General features: G+C 47.8%; 1 protein-coding gene across 6 annotated transcripts in view; it reads left to right on the top strand.

The window, feature by feature from the left end:
- The window catches only part of Mical2 (microtubule associated monooxygenase, calponin and LIM domain containing 2), a 137,603-nt gene that overhangs the window by 39,558 nt on the left and 78,137 nt on the right, over nucleotides 1-19,908 (top strand). For all 6 annotated transcript variants that reach the window (XR_005975788.1, XM_041666907.1, XM_041666905.1 and 3 more), the window contains one exon: nucleotides 8,169-8,507. Coding sequence is in view for 5 of the 6 variants with exons in the window: in XM_041666907.1 (XP_041522841.1) it covers nucleotides 8,244-8,507 (264 nt within the window). In the remaining variant the exon portion in view is untranslated. The remainder of the gene's footprint in view (nucleotides 1-8,168; nucleotides 8,508-19,908) is intronic.

Below are 19,908 nucleotides of genomic sequence, written 5' to 3'. Positions count from 1 at the left end.
TAGATAACTTTGAAAATTGTTTAAAGTCATGGCACATCACCAAATAAGAACCAATGTATTTCTCCCGTTAATGTAATAGTTTATTTTATTTGCTATGGTTTAAAAAATCGGCTTCACTGAAAATGATGCTACTCATTCTTCACCCTGGTCTCGGGCACCTCTACTCTTGGGTGGTGGTCTTTCTGGTTTTGTTTTGTATGGATCTGATTACTTGTTGTTTCTGCAATGAAGTATGAATAACATTAAATTTACCATTTTAACCATGTTTATAAGTGTACAGATCAGTGGTACAAAGGATGCTCACATTGTGGTCCAGCCTTCACCACCATCCGTCCACAGAACATTTTCATCAGCCTACACTGAAACTCTGTATTTTGTTAAGGGCTTCCCGTCTCTTCTCCCTCATACCCTGGCCACCTCCATTTTCTTATGGTTTTGCTTTATAGTCGAGGCAGGCCTTAAACCGTGATCCTCCTGCCTTAGCCTCTTCAATGATGGGATTATGAATTATAAGCATGCCCCACTCCGTCCAGCTTCTTTCTACTTTCTGTCTCTGAACTTGATTATTACAGGTAGCACCCACTAGGTAACTGAGAACACAGGTTTCCCTAATGGATTCACTGCTGGGGTTCTATAAGCACAGACCAGATGTGGCATGTCCTTCCCGTGTGCATGATTTCTTTTGTTGTGGTTTTAAAGGTTTTTCTTGAGGACCTTGTGAAGTAGCCTAGCCTGGTCTCTTGCATGATTCTCTTTCCTCACCCTCATGGCTGCTGCAATTCAAGGCAGGCCCTTCTATGCCTAGCTCCATTCTCTTTCCATCGCTGAACTTGCTTGCTGTGGTATTGCCAGCTGTTCACCTTGAGACAAGCAAGCTAGCCTTCAGGAAACTAGGAGTTTGAGATCCCAGTTTTCCTGGGTGATCCCAAGTGTGTGGTCACCAGCCCACAGTCCTGCAGAGCAGCCTGCCGAGTGTTGGGAGCAAAGATGGACTCAGTATATGGGGAGATATGTATGCTATCTTGCTGGCCAAATACATACGGTTCCACCAGGGGATCACATCAGACGTGTGACATCATAGCCAAGGCGTAGGTGGATAGCACATCGTTTCTGTCCCACACTGCCATGGAACGACATGACACTTGGGTTTTTAGTGTTGTTAATGTTATTGTTAGTTTACAAATTATTTGCGAAAGTGTCCCTCAGTTTGGTCTAGAAGTCACTATGTAGCCGAGGTTGTCTTTGAACTTCTGGAAACTCCCTCCCTTAGCCTTTGGAGTATAGGCATCGCAGACGTGAACTACCATGTCTGGCGAATGACACGCTCTTTGGAAGGGGCCCTGCCACACTGATCTTAGAGTCCCTGTGGTCTGGGAAGCAGAGAAGCTGAAAGGGAACTTACCTTATGGAGATTTAAGCCCCACTAGTCCATTGCTGGCAGGGTTTTATGCAGGACTGTTCTTTCTTTCCTGCAGGAAAGAGCCAGTGCTGTGGTCCAGGTGGGCACTGGTGACTGAGACCTGAATACCCAGCACTGGGCATAGCTGGGGAAAGCATGAAGCCATGTCTTAAGCTAAATACAACAAGCAGGGGAAAGATACTCCTGGGTTTGGGGCATGTCAACAGGAGGGAGTTACCTGAACTGTGCATGCGTCCTGTAAAATGTTTGGGAACTAGATAAGGATGCACTAATCCTTCCTTGTTGTTCAGGATGCTGTAACACAAGAAGCTTTGCCCAAGGATGTCAGAGGCTACATAATGTAACCAGCGTAATTGGGGGCTGGTTGGAAGGATGTGAGCAAGTACACACGCTATTTCTGTTACATGGAGCCCACCCATGGAGGCTGAAAGTGTGGGTCTCACCATGAGAGCATGTTCTGTATCTGCCCATATAGTATCTGATGGGGCTACTTATCCTGGAACCTCTCTTTTCCCTGTCAATCACAGGCACATGAGGGAGTCTGTGGATGTGTGAAGGGGTTTGGGTAGCATTAAAGCTACCCCAGCAGGGCTGAAGGAAGGGCCCCACAGCAACTGAAGCTTCACCTTCCTCACACGGGGATTCTCCTAGGAGGCCCTGAAGAGAGGTTTAGCTGGGGATGTGGGGTGCGGCCAGAAATTCTTGGGGAAGAAAAATTTAAATATACGTATATACATGATAACATCCACACATGTGTGCCTATAGATACACACATTCTCCCAGATACGTAAACACATGTAAAATAGCGACCACAAATAGCAAAGTTATAAGTACATTATACAGAAAGGAAAAAATGGGCATGTTTTGAGATGACCTCTTTTTATGATCCAAGGGGGGAAGGGAAGGAAGGAGGGAGGGAAAGAAGAAAGGAGGGAAAAAGAGAGACAGAGAGAGACAGAGAGAGAAACATACAGGCTTGTTGCCAGAACTCCTGGGTGGAGGTACCTGTGAGGCAGTGACCTTGGATAATGCTGGCTAGCTGTTGTTCCTTCTTGCCACCTCCTGGCATGTACAGGACATAGGTAGTAAGACCCTGGAGGGTGGAGGCTGGGGACTGATTCTCTGGGTCATCCTGGTGTCTGGCATTGCGTGTGGCTCAAGCCCGTAGTGGGTGGAGGCCAGGAAGTGGTGAACCGTGAGAATGCTTCATCACACCAGACCACAGGCACCACTGAAGAGAGAGGAAAGGGACCTGAAGGCCAGGAACAAGTAAGTGGACAGGATTGCGGGGTAAGAGCAGGAATGGAAGGCTAGGACCTACAGTGGACTGGGATATCCTCCAGTGGTCACCTGGGGCTGGGGGGGCTGGGGTGACAGGTGTTTCCAGCCCCATTGCAGCTGGGGGTCAGGTTAGTATTATTACAGCTTATCCCTGGGTGTCTTCCCATTATCCCTTCCTAGAGAGGTCCCAGGTGGGGTGAGTAGAAAGAACTTCTGCCTCTGGGGGTGACCTCTTGGTTGAGAGAGATCATGCAGCAAAGACATTTTGGCTGGACAATGCCTCTCTCTGCGGCTGACAGATGGCTGAGGCCAGGGTACAGGTGGGAGGCCTGGAGCCGATGCACAGCCCACTATGGAAGTAATTATGACAGGCAGTGCCCGGTGGATACACCACAGAACATGGACACACAGGGGGCCCGTCAGTCCCTTTCTACCTCAGACTTCCCTGTCTTTTCTAGAACTGGAGCTGAACCCAGGGCCTCACACATTAGCATTAGAAAAGTCTTCCATTGAGCTAGCTTCTTGGTCGGCTTTTCAGTTCTTATTTTGAAACAGGGTCTAACGAAAGTGTGCAGGCTGGCCTTGATGGACTTCAAAATTGCCATCCTCCTGCCTTAGCTTTTTGAGTCACTAGGTTGATAAGCCTGTGTTACCAGGCTTGGAGCTGTGCCCAGTTTGTGTTGGTTGCCTAGTGTTCAGCGAAATGGAGGGCCAGATGGGAAGTTAGGGTTTCAGGCCACCTGTGGGGATCAGGGCTTCCTGTCATTTCCGGGGGCTCCACAGAGAACTAGCCATGAGGGAAGTGTTTCCTACCACACCCCTAGCTGGATTTAACCTCAGCTTAGGGATTCAGGTAGCCGTGACTGGTTTTCTGCAGTATAAAAGGCTTGCCGGCGGTGGTGGCGCACGTCTTTAATCCCAGCACTTGGGGGGCAGAGGCAGGCGGATCTCTGTGAGTTTGAGACCAGCCTGGTCTACAAGAGCTAGTTCCAGGACAGGCTCCAAAAAAAAAAAAAAAAGGCCAGCGGGCTGGTGGTGTTTCCTATCCACACGGAATACAGAGCGGCACCTAGGTCATTGCTGAGACTCCCTCAAAGACCCCTTGCTGCAGCAGACCTGAGAGAGGGCAGCTTGGCATGAAAAGGACACAAGAGTTTGTTCTTAGCTTGCAGTGACCTTGAAACAGATCTTGTCTGTGGATAGGGTAGAGGGTTGAATGTCTGTCCTAGACATGGTTACCCCATGTCCCTCCCCAGGCCTTCATAAGTTTTCAGGAACTCCACCTTTTCCCCAAGTCATTGTTATATTGGCCATCGGGTGGTGGGGCTCAGAGGACACCTCGGGAGTGAAGTTCTAAATGTGAGTACATAGGCCAGCCAGGACTCAGGAGTCCCAGCACTTACATAGAGAGGGACCACAGGTTTGTCATGCAAACTGTGACCTTTGTCTCCCAGATGCTGCGGACTGAGCCCATCACTATGATGTCACCTGCGGTACAGGGCTCCGGATGTTCACTTTGGAGGGTCAGAGGCAGGAGAAGGGAATGTCTCTGTGACTCATGAAGTCACACAGGCAGGGAAGCTGAAAAACCGCAAATAAGGGACTCAGTCAACAAAGCCCAAGCCCAAACTTCTGCAGGCTATTCTTGGAAACGACACATCACATCTTGTTTCTTCCCAGAAAATGCAAAACCCTGCATATTTCTAGCTAGTTGGTTCTATTTCTACTACGTCTCAGACTCCAGAGAGGCAACATCTGGGCGGTGGTTAAAAGGGCAGACTACCAAGAACCAGCCACCCAGGAGCCTCTGATTGAAGTACTCTTCTTGTTTTTGAGACTGTGGTCTTGTATAGCCTCAGGATGGCCTTGAACTCAGTTTGTAGCCAAGGGTGACCTTAACTCCTGCCTAATCTCCCTGCTTCTACCTTGAAAGCACTGGGATTACAGGCTTGAGCCACCTTGCTCAACTCTGCTTTAACAATTTTTGGCCTTTGTCATTTGGAGCTGGTAGGAGTATTTCCCAGAGGTCATGAACCCACAAATCTCTAAAAAATGGAAGCTTAAGGCTCAGACTCACTGTGTCCCGCTCGCAGTGCTAGGCAGGCCCCTGACCAACACTGCACGTATGCACTCTGTGGTCTCAGTTTATTATCAAAACTCCCTGGGTGAGATTCCCCCTTGGCATATGGGGAAATTAAAACTCACAAATTTGGAGATTTGCCCAAGACTACATGGCTAAGAAGGGAGCTTAGGCCTAGATCTTCTGAACTGATGTTCTTGACTTCTAGAGTTTTTGTTTGTTTTGTTTTAAGACAGGGTCTTCCTATGTAGCCCAGGCTGGCCTAACATACTTCTGCCTCCCAAGAGCTGAGATTACTGGAATGGGCTGTGTATTGTAGTTTTAAGATATTTGTAATTTCTTGACATAGGAAGCTAACCTAGCAGGGTTTGGGATTGTGCTTGTATTTTGTTTTTTTGTTTTTGTTTTTTTTTTTTTGTCAGTTCTAGGTCTGCGCATGCTAGGCAAATGCTTTGGGAAGCCTTCTAAGCCCTAGGTTATGTTTCTCTTTGAGCTGATGTTTGAACCATTGAAAGATTAGTGCTAGTTACAAGGCCAGCAAACAGTAAGTACATCCCAAACCTGAAGGCTTTCTCTCTTGTGATCCTATGATGTGAGAAGTATTGTCTCCATCTTGCAGACAAGAAAATTGTCAAGTTACCAACTGAGATGGTGTGTCTCATGTCACACATCTGGCAAGTTCTTCAGACTTGACCCAGGCACAGGTTTCTTTGATTGAATAAACGATCTGATGTTCCTACAAAGATGGCTACCCACCATGTGACAGTGCCGTCTTAAAGTGGTATGACTTGGCAATCCAGTCTTTAAAAATGCAGAGACTGTTTAGATCCAGGGAGGCGTGTCCAAGCCTGGTACAGGGGGGTTCGTGTCCAGAGCCAAACTCCTCCCATGGGCCCTTTACCTCCCCTTCTCTTATCGCACCCTAGATAAGAGCCAGTTCTGGGAACTCTCACACCCCCAGACCCTCACACCACCTTTGCCTCATCCTCTACTGAAGTCCAAGATTTAAGTGGTTTTAAGAGAGAGAGAGAGAGAGAGAGAGAGAGAGAGAGAGAGAGAAGTCAAGTTCTTCAGGTTTGTAATTGTCTCCTGGGAGACAGATCTGGCTTGATACTTGCTAATGGTATGCAGTTTTAGACAGATTTTAGATAGGAAGCTGGGAGAGGCGAGTGGATTTGGATATAACGTGTGTTACATACATTTCTTATATTAGCACACATGCCCAGTACTTCTTGGCCTGAGGTTATCATCCTTCCCTTAGAAGAAACCGAGTCTTGTCATTTAAGTGGTTTGTATGAGGTCATGTGGCGGTAAAGGGGCTTTGCTCACCTGCTCCCAAATCTCCAAGGTCACCCACCGCACTCCAAGGTCAATCCATCCCACTGGGGATTGTAGAGGGAGCCTTGTTTTGTCTCTTAGCTGCCCTCCACAGCCCCCATGCAATGCCACACTGTTCTGGTTCCAAAGATAGACAAGTCTGGGAATGTAAACACACTCAGAGAAGCAGATGAGCTCTGCTTCCTGTGGGTGCTTTCTGGGTGGCAAGTATGACCCGCAGAGAGGCCACAGTGTTGATGTGAGATGCCAGGCAAGTGCCGGGGATGTCAGAGGAGCAAAGGGAGCACAAGAGATAGAATTCATGTCTCCTCCAAGCTAGGCAGGGCACTGGGATTGCTAGCTCTCTCCACCTGTGTAACTAGTTGGGCGGCTTGGATCAGGGTATCGAGGTAGGCCTTCCTGAAGGATGGGCCTGGCCAACATATGCAAGTTAAGACCTCACACAGTGACGGAGGTTAATCTCCATGTGGGCACAGTGCCTGCACAGCAGATGCCCTTGAAGAGCAGGAGGGGGAAAACAGGCTCCCACATGAGCCATGTATACCCCTTGACCTGGAGGAGATCCGCCACGATTGATCTCAGAACCCCTGATCTATCACTTTTGCAGAAATCCTGAGCTGTTAACACCTTGAATTTACTGTTGCTGTAACTGAGCCAGCTCTTTCCCCACTCATGCCTCTGAAGGATGGCCCATAATGGCCACTCCCTGACCTTGTACTGCAATCCCTCTCCTTCCTACAACAGAAGCAATTTGGCATTTCCTGGAGGCTTCTCCAGGCTCAGTGGGACACTGGCTTCTCAAAGAAACCCCAGGTTCTTTGTCCAAATGCTACAGTGCTCTTTTGCCCACTGTTCTATCTTCTTCCCCAGCTGGGGTCTCTCTCTGCAAGAGCCATCTCTGTATTCCCGGCACCCAGTGCAATGCTGATATTTGCCAAGGTGACAGAAACTGTTGTGGATGAATCAGACATTAGGGAAAAAAGACACACAGCCTCCTGACTGCTTTTGGATATTTTGAAACCAATCTCTGATCCAGATGTGCCCTTCATAAATGATCCAATCTAGGAAGCACGAAGCTGCCTGGGGCCTTTTACTCTGTGTGTTGTCCAGTCTCCCATTGCCAGGTTCCTCAGAACCCCAACACTGGGGCCAGTTCAAAGCCCTCTCGCTGGCCTTCTTGCTCTAAGTATGCATTTAGAGAAAAAAAAAAAAGCTTTGCTTTGGAGAAGTGGCTTTCCTTCATTTCATCCCTTTGAAGCTGAAACGACTTTCCTAAGACATGCTTGAGGTTAGAATGACCCAGAGAGGGGGATGCAGGGAGCATGCCCCAAACCCAAGCAAACTATTTCAGCCATGTGAATGAACACCCTGTTGCATGTCCCAGTTCTGTCAGTCCAATCGCTCGTTCAGACAGCTCTCAGCTTGGTTTTGCACAGACCAGGATCCTTTCACTATTGGCAAAGAGAAGGCCATGTCACTCTGTCTTCTGGTTGCCTGATGTAGATGCTTCCGGTGGATTCCAGAAACAGAAGTTGTAAGAGGTTGCCACTTGTCACCTGTATTGGGGAAAACCTGACCCCAGGGTGATCAGTGGAAAGGGTCAGAGTGCCTGGAGGAAGATAATGGCCTATGGGGTTTTTTACCTGTGCACTGACATCATTATAACCAGGTCAAATTCCTGTCAATCCGTTTGCAGCACCAAGAACGATAGGTTTCCATAGGGGCTAAATCTGCTGTGCCTGTCTGGCCTTTTCCTTTTCCCTACTCCCTGTTTCCAGAGCCATCTGACTTGCAGCATGATTGCCTGAGCCCTGTTGACATTCTCTGGAGTATATTTATATAGCTGGGTGCAATCTGCAGTTCTCCAGCCAGGGAAAGGACTGGGGGCTGGGGAGCGAGGTTGTCAGCAAGGCATCATGCCAGGCTAGAAGGTACATTGGACCTTCTCCAAATAAGGTTCAGGTGGAGCGGTGAGCATGTGGAATCAAGAGCAGCCCTTTAGTCCCTTTAGAGGATGTGAGACTCACCTGTCGACACCTTCCTTTGCAGGTGTGACACCTTTACAAGCACTTTATGGTAGCCCTCGGACCCCTCCACACCACGGTTCCACGCAGCTCCTGAACCATGGGAGAAAATGAGGATGAGAAACAGGCCCAGGCCAGCCAGGTCTTTGAGAACTTTGTGCAAGCTACCACGTGCAAAGGCACCCTCCAGGCCTTCAACATCCTCACCTGCCTCCTGGACCTAGATCCGCTGGACCATAGAAACTTCTACTCTCAGCTCAAGTCCAAGGTGAACACCTGGAAGGCCAAGGCCCTCTGGCACAAGCTGGATAAGCGCGGCGCCCACAAGGAGTACAAGCGAGGAAAAGCCTGCATGAACACCAAGGTAAGGGAACCCCCACAGACATTTCTCAAGGAAAAGAAACCGAAGAGATGTTATCTTCTCATTTTGAGGTTCTTAATAGATGTGCCTGTGGGTGCTATATTGTGGTTTTCAGGGGACAGCTTCCATTGCCTGGAAGGGGTGCCTTGAAGTTGATCCAATTGTGGTGGCCACTGCTACCCCTTTGTTCTTTCTCCAAGGGAAGGAGCCAAAAGCAAAATGGAGGCATGAAACAAACGGCACCACCCTATCTCCTAGTCCTCCTGTCTCTACAACCCTGCTGCCTGTGGGTCCTGCTCTTTATTGAGCAACTTCTGTATACAAGGTACCCTTCGTCTCATCTGAGCATCGGACACTTGCAGGTCCCTGTGCTGCTCTAGAGATGTGCAGACCAAGAAAGCAATTGTTTCAGCTGCGTTCATACTTCTAGGAGGCACGGTGGCTCTGTGTGAGTCTACAGCTTAAGCACGGTGTCACCTAACATGTGCCATTTAGTGCCTGTCTACTGGCAGTGAACATTTTAGAAAGCCTCCCGTTTGGTTTTGTGGGGTGGGGTGTGTGTGGGCGCACTGCCTGTGTGTGTGCATATGAGGCCGGGGGTCACCTTCAGTCATCTTCCTCTATTGCTCTCCCCATTGCTCTTTCGAGACAGGTTCTTTCACTGAGCTTCAGGCTCGCTATTTCAGCTAGACTGACTGGCCAGTGAGCCTCCACAATCCTCCTGTTTCTGTCCCCTCAATGCTGGGCTTGCAGATGTTTGTCTCCTTGCCTAGATTCTATATGGCTGCTGGGGATTGGAACTCGGATCCTCATGCCCACTCAGCAAGCTTTGTGCTCATTGAGCCGTCTTCCCAGTCTGAGCTGTGGGGTAATTGCTGGTATTTTCTTCTGAACATCTCCTTGCCCCTTTCCCAGGATCTGTGTCTCTGCTCAGGCGTACACCTGTGGATGAGATAGTCTTCCCTAAACTGCTTGTGTGCCCCGTGGCCCACTGTTAGCAGTCTCAGTGAACCTAGGGCCCAGAACATCACTCTTCTGACATCTCTGACATGTCATCGCTCGACAGGCTGCTAAAGCTGAGATTCGTTGCTGGTGCAGATCCAGGCTGTGTGTTTAGGTTAACACTGAACACACGGTATTTAGATCTCTCGGGAGGTAGCTCAGCAAAGCCCATGGAATTCTAGTCTGTGCCAATCCCAGGACAAGAGGATTGAACTCTCCATAGCAATGGAGCCTGTTGTGTTTTTGTTTTGGTGATGGGGAGTGGCTAAGGCCACCGTGGGATATGGCTGCTTTCCATTGCCCCAGGGAGACAGCTGCCAAGCTCCTGAGCCCCATACACCAATGTGCAGAGTACAGGCCAGTGTTCCAACTGTACCAAAACCACATGCGCTTCAGCCATGAGAAGAGACCCCCATCAGTCCCTCTCCCCTCATACTGGTCCAAAACTTGCCACACTCTAGCTTCAAGCAGAGACAGCAGGGTGACAAAGGAAAAGGGAGAAGACAGATGCCCTGGGTGCCCCTCCCACCAATGCCTTCTTCAAAGTTGTAATTTCCCCCGTTCATGGTCTCTGGGGAATTGAGTTACCTTTTTTAGTCATTGTATATGGTAGCTTTCTTTTTAAAAGAACCCCATGTATGGTCACTGCAACCCCCAAGAAAGTCATATAAGGAGGTACCATAGAAAGAAGTTGTGTGGTCACTATTTGATACACTGTCTCTCATGGAGGATTTTTTTTTTTAGAACTGTTAGCCCAGGCTGGCTCTGACCTCAAGGCAATTCTCTTGTCTCAGTGCCAGAATTAAAGGTGTGAGTCAGTCACCTTGCCTAGCAGGCCTGTTTTATTAGGAAGTGGCATTGCCCTGGTGGCCGATCCAAAGGTGAACATTCTGAGGGAGACTGGCTAACACAATGTCTTTTGTTTTGAGCCTGGGTCTCCCGTAGCCCAAGCTGGCCACAAACTTACTATGTCCTAGTGACCAGCCTCGAATTCCTGGTCTCCTGCATCCACGTCCTGGTTGCTAAGCTTACTGGCATGCACCACCACACCTGGCTCTGAGGGTGCGCTTTGAAAAATCATCAGTCAGAGGGTGGCTTGTCGTGTCTGGCCGGTCCTAGTTTACAAGCTCGAGTGGCTTCGAGCAGCAGAGTCTCCATGCCATGTGGCTGACAGGTCACTCTGAGATACAAAGAAAACGAGAGCATCTTCAGTTTGTGGTGCTTCAGTCAATAGTAGTGGCCCCAAGCCTGAGTTGTTGGCCTCTGTGAGGGGAATGAAGGCCTTTGGAATGTCCGGGAGTCTGTCTTATCCTTGCTGAGGAGTGGAAGAGCTGAACAGGGACCAGCAGTCTACACTGAGACTCTAAGGTCGCTTTTGCTGGGCTTTTCAGCAACCCAGTTCAAACCAGTCAAGCTGACAGAGAAACCGTTCACTCATGGAGGCAAGATGGCCCACCATGCAGTCTCCCATCCTCTCTCTTTCCTCCCATGTTGACTATTTTGCTCTATTGCTCTATACCGAGGTCAGGTTCCTCTCCTCTTGGAATGTCTGGGTCCCATCTTGACAGGTCTATGAACCAAAAGATAAATCTTTCTCTTCCAACTCAATAGTGAATTTTTTTTTATTGCCCTGACTCTGGATTCATAATAATAAAATCCAGGAGACTTGGCTACTGCAATTGACAGCCCTTCCACACATGATTGACACATGGGTGGAGCAGCTTCCCGGGACTGGGAGTGCAGACAAACACAGGTGTTCTCTTTTATTGCTTACTTTTTTCTGGTCAGGCCTTCCCATGCCAGATTCATGCATGGGTGATGGGCACTCAGCTCTAAGAGGCCGTGCTGCTGTTCTTGTGAGTCAAGCCAAACCACAGAAGATGGGTCCCACCTGTCCTCCCACGTGACAAACACTGACTTGTTCACACAGTATGTTTGGTTTTTTTTTTTTGACATAATAGTTTATGCTTAGCATCAGCCAGATAAAAAATACTAGACCTTAGCAAACAAGTGGTTGATCATAAATCCTATTCCAGATAATGCAGGCACGATGAATGCCTGGCTTAATGGAAGCTCCCCATTAGCCCACAGACATGAGTGGGCACAAATGCAATTCGTCCCTACCCCTTCTTTATATTGAGGGGCACATGATCCAGTACCATCTGGAGTTGATTTGGGCTTATCAGTTCCCCACCCGCATGTGCTGTGCTGTGGTTGCATCCAAATCTCCATCCACACCTGCCTGTGTGCTGTTGGCAGTGGCAGGAGGACCAGGATCTCCAGGGAGAAGAGCTCCAGTAGAGGTGCCTAGAAATGAGAATGACCTAGCAGGCCTTCAGAGCACTGGCACCAGTGCGCATTGCATAATTTAGCCCGAGACGGTTGTTTATGACCTATTAATATTTATGAGGGTTTCATTAGGCTCTTTATAATTCATTCCCTGGGTGTGGCTTTGGATAAGAATGGGGTGAACCAAGGATCAAATCGTATGAACTCTCTGGAGATTGATGCCACCTTGGCGCTCGGGCCACACCTGACTCAGATGTGACATCCAGGTGGGTAGGTATTATGCCAGGCCCAGATGAACCTGCAATATGTAATTTGGTATAGAGCAGCCACACCTCCAAATCCATGCACGTATGTAATTCTAGAAGCAATGTAAGAGAATAGTGTTCTCTTCACCTGGCAGGTGACATGCGCGGGGTGTGGGACAGACAGGGAGCCACAGCTGTTTGGGGGAGCCAGGCAGGAGCACTGCTGGGATTCAGGTTATCTCCGTTTGCCCCAGCAGCAGGTGTTTGTAGATTCCCCCACACCACAGGTAGTCATCCAACAGTAAAGGTGGTTTGAAAGATGAGTAAGAAGGTATTAAGCAGCCAGTTGGTGATGTTGCATGCCTTTAATCTCAGCACTTGAGAGACAGAGGCATCCAGAGCTCTGTCGGTTCGAGGCCAACCTGGTCTACAAAGTGAGTTCCAGGACAGCCAGGGCTGTTACACAGAGAAACCCTGTCTCAAACTACAACAACAACAAAGGAGTTAATTTACCTTTTACACAGTATTTGAAGCCAGCCTGAGCTACACCATCCAACAAAGACTGCCAGTGGGATACTGAGATGTTGGTTCAATGGATAAAGGCACTTGTCATGCAGACCGGGTGACCTGAGTTCAATCCCTGGAGCCCACGTAAGGGTAGAAGAAGAAAACCAGCTCCACAAAGATATCTTCTGACTTCTATATACATTCCATGGCCCACATCCCTATACACAATAATAATAATAAATTTAAATTATAGTTAAAAAGAAATAGTTTTAGAGTTATGTGTGATTGCTTGTATCTGTAATCCTAACACTAGGGAGGTGGAGGCAGGAGGACCAGGAGTTCAGGGTGAGCCTGGGCTATATGATATTTTGTCTTAAAAAAAAAAAAAAGTTCTCACCTGAGCCTTTTTTTTTTTTTTTTTAGAATGGAGCCAGGAATGTAATTACTTCCTTATTCATCTGTATATTTAATGATTTACCAGTTGAGTGTTATGGAGCTAATACTACTCACCAAAGCTTCTCTAGGTACCTGTAAACCCTTCCATCATTCTGCAGGCAGCTGTACTATCTCTATGCTTTTCACAGTGACTGTCAGGGTTAAATATAGTCATCCTTGTGGAGTCCTTGAGTGTGGTCTACTGCATAGTTCATGATTGGCAAACACTGAGCCATCACAATCATTGGTATCCCAAGTGTTAGGAGAGGGGTGTGTGCCCCAGTATGCAGGAATATAGGAAAACAAATGACTAACTGGCTGGGTAGTCTGGAAATGCTTCCTGGAGGAGAGTGGATGGTGTGGGAGTTTGCCAGGTAGTTGGGAGTCTGTCTGGCAGAGCTGAGGACAGAAGAAAGACAATCTAGAAAGAGGCATTGCTTTTGTAATGAGAAAGAGGGGCTAGGGGACAGGAAGAGCCTGAGAAAGCAGGATGGATGGATGGATGGATGGATGGATGGATGGATGAGATGGAGAAAGGACTCCCGCTTTAGAGCCAGGCTATAAGGAAGGAGGACCATGGGCTAAGAACCTCACCTCAACCTCCCTGGACTAGACACCTTGCCACCCAGTCCAGAGCACCTTTTAGCATCTCCCTGGGCTCGCTCTATAACACCGGGTGTTCATCGTAGCATCTCCCTGGGCTCGCTCTATAACACTGGGTGATGATTGCAGGCCAGCAGGCACTGTTCATCTTACAGAAAAACACACTTGCAGAAAATGACTCACGGACTCCTGTCCCAGTCAGAGATTTGGGAATAGCTGATGTGATGACAACAAAGGAACAACCAAGACAGCCCTCTTCCTCTGTCACTGTAGAGGGACAAGCGTGCATTTGGGGAACATCCAGCTGGGCTGTCACACTCTGTTTCCTCCCCCAGTGTGACCCCTCCTCATGGCCACCTCAGCACCACCTCCCCATGAAGATCTCATGTCGTGGGTCTCACACATGACCCAGCTTGCCATGTGGCACCTGCACGACCTGAGTAAAGCCATTGGGGAGGCCTGAAGCTGAGAGCAGGGGAGAGTTAGGAGTGGAAGGGGTAAAGCTGGGAGTACCCAGCTACTATCTCCTGCTTGGATAAGCCTATCAGACATTCCTGGCATCTGAAGTCACACACACAGGCTGTGGCAGGTCAAGTGCCTCTTTGCCTAATATGGACAGGTACAGGCAGCTGGGAAGGCAGAGGTGGTTCTGTCTCTGGGCTGTGAAATTGTGTACTCCATGCAAGAACTAGCTGAGGAAATTCTGGATCTGCCCACTCACCTGGCCGGAGACCACTGATCCTGCCTAGTAACATACTGGCCGGGGTGACCTTTGTGCAATAAAAGGCCATCCTTCAGTAGCACACAGGTGACTGTGGCTGAGATGTTCCTTGAGAAGTCATGTCCAGGGGCTGAAAGATGCAGGAGTTAAAAGATGCAGTGGCAAACCCGCAGAAGACGCAGAGTATGCACTGGGGAGGAAGGGGAGGAGGGGGAGGGGGGAGGACAGTGATAACTTGAGAAATAAAATAAAATGGGCTGGAAAACAGGTTAACCATGGACCACCTAACTCCACATGCAAAATCAGACTCAAAGTAACTCAAAGATCTAAACTTTATGGTTTTACAAGAAAACCGACGGTGGGGGATGGAATCCTTAATGGAGTTTGTCTGGTGATGCCAGCACTATGTAAACTGTACATGCTGGTGCGAGCCTGTCATCTCAACACTTGTCAGACAGGGACATCCTTATTTCCTGTCCAGACAGACACGTGGTGTTTAGGCAGTGACAAGAGATGAGAGCTGGGTTAATGAAGCACTCAGCATAGTCCTTCCCACATCGACGAAGCTACAGGATAAGACTTAACAGGAGCACCCAGACTATCCTGGCCTGGGAGGCAAAGCTGGCTGCCCTTGCTCCCAATGACCTACAGGCGTGCTATGAAAGCAAGCCGCTACCTGGGACACAAGGACACAGGCCACTGTGGAATTCTCATGCCCACTGAGGTATAACTCAGGGACAAGGGCTACCTCAGTCTACCCCTATCTACCTTTAGCACCCCTGGGATATCACAAGTTCCTCCTGGAGGAAGGAAATCAGGTGACCCAGGACCCAGACCTTGCATCTCATAGGCTGAAAAGTTCCATGTGGTAGCCATACTCTCTGGCCCATCTCTTCTTTTTCTATTGAAAATAAAGTTATTTTTGTAAAGCATATTCTGATCACAGTTTCCCCTCTGTCACCTCCTCCCAGGTACTCCCCACCTCCCTATAGCAAGGATTTCTAACTAATATTTGGTATCCAAATTGAGAAGTCTTATAAGGGTCAAAAATAGCATATATTTGAAGACTTGGTACTAAAAAAAGAAAGATATATTATAAATAGTGTGAGAGTTATTGTTTGCTAAAACAATATTTCAGATACATTTGAATGAAATGAAAGGTCTGACTAGACTGGACGACGAAAAGGAATGGAGTTTGGATGCATGTTGTTGCAGGAAGGACTCTTGACATCGCTACACTGACTGAAATGGCCACAGACAAAATGGCAAATATCTGATTCCCTTCTATGAAATACCTCAAACAGGAAAAATTACGGAGAAAGGGCATGGTCAGTGGAGTACTGTCAATGAGTTCAGAATTTCTATTTAGAGAGTGGAAAATTTTTAGACATAAGAAACTGGTGCTGGGTGAGGTGTTACCTCAGAACTCTGAAGTGCAGTCAGGAGGATCAGGAGTTCAAGGCCAGCACAGAATACACAGTTTGTTTGAGGTTAGCCTGAACTACATGAGATCCTGTCTCAAAACAGACAGGCATAGAGATAGTTGAATAACACTGTGGTTAACATCATGGAATTGCATTTTTAAAATGGTTAATGTAGCATATATATCTTACCACAATTAAAAACACCAGTTTTCTGGTTTTCACAGGTGGCCATGTTAAACAGACAAAACAGGAAAATCAAGCTAGGATTCACACGGAGAGAGAACATACATCATTTGTCCCATTGGGCCTGGGTCACCTCACTTTGTACTATTTTTCCAGTTCCATGAGAAGCTTCTTCCTAGGACAAAAACTCATGGTTGCCAAAGTCACAGAGAGCAAGTGATGGTTGTGGGCAGAGTCCTAAACAGGCCATGTATACTTCCCCATCTAAGGCACAAGGAATATTGAAGAAGAGAGGGCAGGAAGGATGTAAGAGCCAGATGATAGGAAGAGTGGTGGAATGCCCTGGACACAATACAAATGGTGCAATCACTAATAACAATGACTAAGGTTACCTACATAAGACCTACCCTACAAGAATAAGTCAAAGAAGGGGGAGGGCCTCCTAGGGTCCTTTTCACTGCTGAGCTACTGGCTTTTAATTCTGAGAGACCTGGGATGGGGGGATCACTGTCTTTAATTGTGTACTCACTTCTAAACACACCCGACTCCAGGAGACAGCTCCAAACCCACCGTCAGATTGCCCCAGTGAAACTCAAGGATGACAAAACAAATCTAGAGATAGGAATGGGACTAAGGTTTGTGGGGAAGAAGAGGGATGGACAAGGGTGGTAGGGTGGTGGGTGAGCAGGTGAGAGTGGTAAGGATGCCTTGTTCTGTTTACATGTGGAAAATGTACAAAATAAATTCAATTACCAATCAGCCAAGTGAATGAGTACAGAAGGGATAGTGAAAACTGGCAGCCTTCTCTCCTTGGCTTAAACTGTCTTCAGAGAGGATTTCGGAATAACATCTTCTCTCCATAGAACTTCCATGGACAGGCCTGAAGGAATAGCTACCTCCCCAACCCGTGTGTGTGTGTGTGTGTGTGTGTGTGTGTGTGTGTGTGTGTGTGCGTGTGCGTGCGTGTGTATGCACATGGGCACATTTAAAGTTATTTCACCAATCTGGAGAGATGGCTCAGAGGTTAAGAACACTTTCTACTCTTCCAGAGGACTCAAGTTCAGTTCCCAGCATCCTCACTGCGGCCACAAACATCTGTCACTCCAGTTTTAGAGGATCTGATGCCCTCTTCTGGACTCCTTGGGCACTGTGAACATGTGCCACACATACACACATGCAGGCAGAGAACATACGCATAAAGTAAAACTAAGTTGTATAAATCATCCCACCACGTCCTTGTACTTCTCCAATGGCTCACATCATGGTTCTCTCAGGCAGAGCTGGTCCACAGCCGCTGGCTACTGATCCCCAGGCTGCCACCTCTGCCCCGAATTCCTGCTTTAAAAACCACGCCTTTTCTTTCAGTCCCCATGGCTATGTGTGGCTATTTACAGTTACTTGGAGTCAAACACAATCCTTACTGACTCAGTCAGGGAGAACAAACTAAAGGTTCAGCCTGATGTACTTCCGGGTAGCTGCCCCACAGGAGAATTCCTTGCTATGGAAAGTAGCCATCCCCAAGGCTTTTCTTCTTCCTCTTTCTCCTCCTCCTCCTCCTTTATTTTTTTTTTTAAAGAAAAACAGCAACAACAAGGAGGAGCAAGAGCCTCAAGAAGAAAGAAAGATGCCAAGCAACTCTTTCTAAGTAGGAAGCATAGCTTTCAACCCTCCATTTTCGCCTCCTGCCCCATCTAGACATTCATTTATTTGGATAATCTGGCGAGAGACTCCCCAGAGTGCAACCCTGTGGGCCAGGGACTGCGAGGAGAAGAGTTTTTTTCCATGGAAAAGGAAGGTTCCTCTCCAGCCTTACAGGCCTATTGATCAGCTGATTTCCCACACCCCTTGGGAAGCTACTCAAGACCCAGAAGTGGCTGCAATCACTGTCCCTCCCTCACAGAGGAGAGATGCTCAGAGACAAGCAAAGGGATTAGCTGGGACACTTCTAAAAACTCCTCCTACAGCCTTGGGAATAGCACAGCTCACCTGGATCCTTCAGGAGAAAGCTACTTCCCAACTTCAACATGCTTTTCTTTTTTGAGACAGGGTTTCACTGTGTAGCCCTGATTGGCCTAGACTTTGACCTCAGAGATCTACCTACATCTATCTACCAAGTGCTGGGGTTAAAGGCATATGCCACCATGCCAAGCCCAGCATTTTAATGAATGAAAATTAGTTTTCCTTTTTCTTTTCTTTGATGTAGGATCTTATTTAGCCTAGGCTGGCTTCAAATTAGCTTCGTAGCTGAGAATGACCTTGAATTTCTGATCCTCCTGCCTCTGCATCCTGAGTGCTGGGATTATAGTCCTATTACAGCGTGCCTCCTTAGTGGGATGCTAAGGATGGAACCCTGGGCTTTATGCATGCTGGGCAAGCGCTCTGTCAACTGAGCTACATCCCCAGCTCAATTAGTTTTCCCTTTAAAAAAAAAGTATATTTAAATGTAGTTATTATTCAGTATCCATGGACTTCTAGGAAGCCTCTCTCACTTCCCCATAGATACCAAAATCTGCGATGTTCAAGTCTCTTGAATAAAATAAATGGTGTATTGTGTTTGCATATGACCTGTGCCTATCTTCCCATGCACTTTAAGCCATCTCTAGATCCCTTATAACAATACCAGCAAAATGCAAATGCTATATAAATAGTTATTTTATTGTATCATCAAGGGAATGACAAGGAAAAAAATCCATGTACATTCAGGACAGATGAACTTTTTTTTAAAGTATTTTTGATCTGTGGTTGGTTGAATCTATAGATACAAAACTCAGAAATACATAGGGTTGACTATATTGCCACAAAGCAAATCACAGTGGACCCAAACTGATGGTTTTGTATGAAGCTAGTTTAAGGAGAGAGGGTTTTCTTTTCAGTACAATGTTGTTAGGAAGTGGCCTTTGGGTAGACTTGTGTGCTCCCTTGAGATAGGTGACTGTGTGGCAGTTAGCACATCCTTCTATCTCCAGGCTGGTCCAAGAGCTTCCTTCTTCTCCAGCAGCAGTGAGAATAGGCCCTGAGGGTGCCCTGCCCCTGCCGCTCTCCACCTTGGCCTTCACTGCCCAGTCCTGCCAGAGCTCAGGCCTTGGGATTGTGTGCGCTGGTCCCCTGCTCCCCCAGTGCCCAGAAGAGGGTCTTTAAGGCAATGTATTCTAAGGCCAGCCCTTACGTTCGGCATCTGAACCACCAGATAGCAGGCCTGGGAACACCATTAATCATTTTCCTCAGGGATTGTGCTGAGCCACATCCACACTCGCAGACTTCCAGCTGTGGTTTCCAGCCAACAATTCTTAGGTGGAAAAGTGTAGCCTATTGTCTCGGGGAAAGGTGCTAAAATGACGGAATGCTTTCTTTGTACAGGATACTGAGTGGGGCTGGGCTTCCATGCTGTTAGGAATTCATATCCTGTTTTTTTTTTTCTTTTTCTTAATTAAACCCCTAATCCAAAAAAAGCATTGTGGCCCCTGGACTCAGCTGACACATGTGGTGGTTTTGTTTTTCACTTGTGGAACTGTCCTAGCCTTAGGAGCACACTCTCTTTCAACTTCCAGAATCTGTGAGCAGGCATGATCTGATTGGCTGGTGGCTATGCTGTCCCTTAAAATGAAGTCTTGTCATCCTGGGTGTCTGCCTGTGGCCTTCCTGTCCTATCCCTGTCCCAGCTCAGTCTCTCACCTTCCATGTGGTCCTCAGAAGTTTGCAAAAATAGTGCACTGCGAAGAAGCCGGTGTTTCTGAGATGGAGCCGAGACAAGAAGGGTTGATGATGTGTTTGATGTCGTCAATGCCATGGGTAGGATGTTGGCTGTGGACTGTTGAGGTAAGAGGAACCATCCTGCACCAGGGCTCAGAGAGGAAGGCGTGCTCAGAGCTCCATCAAATAGACTGCCTTTGATGCTCCCGTGTCTGCAATGAGGTATCAGAGTGGCTGTAGAGCCATCCATGGCTGAAAGCATGGTCGATAGGAGCCTGGGTTTGTATCCTGCTATGGTCCTGTGA

Source organism: Microtus oregoni, unplaced genomic scaffold (assembly GCF_018167655.1).
Source record: "Microtus oregoni isolate MIOR12 unplaced genomic scaffold, Mior012 000016F_ref0000370, whole genome shotgun sequence".
Classification (NCBI taxonomy): domain Eukaryota; kingdom Metazoa; phylum Chordata; class Mammalia; order Rodentia; family Cricetidae; genus Microtus; species Microtus oregoni.
Note: the sequence above shows the minus strand (reverse complement) of the source record. Positions and strands in the feature narration are given on the sequence as shown.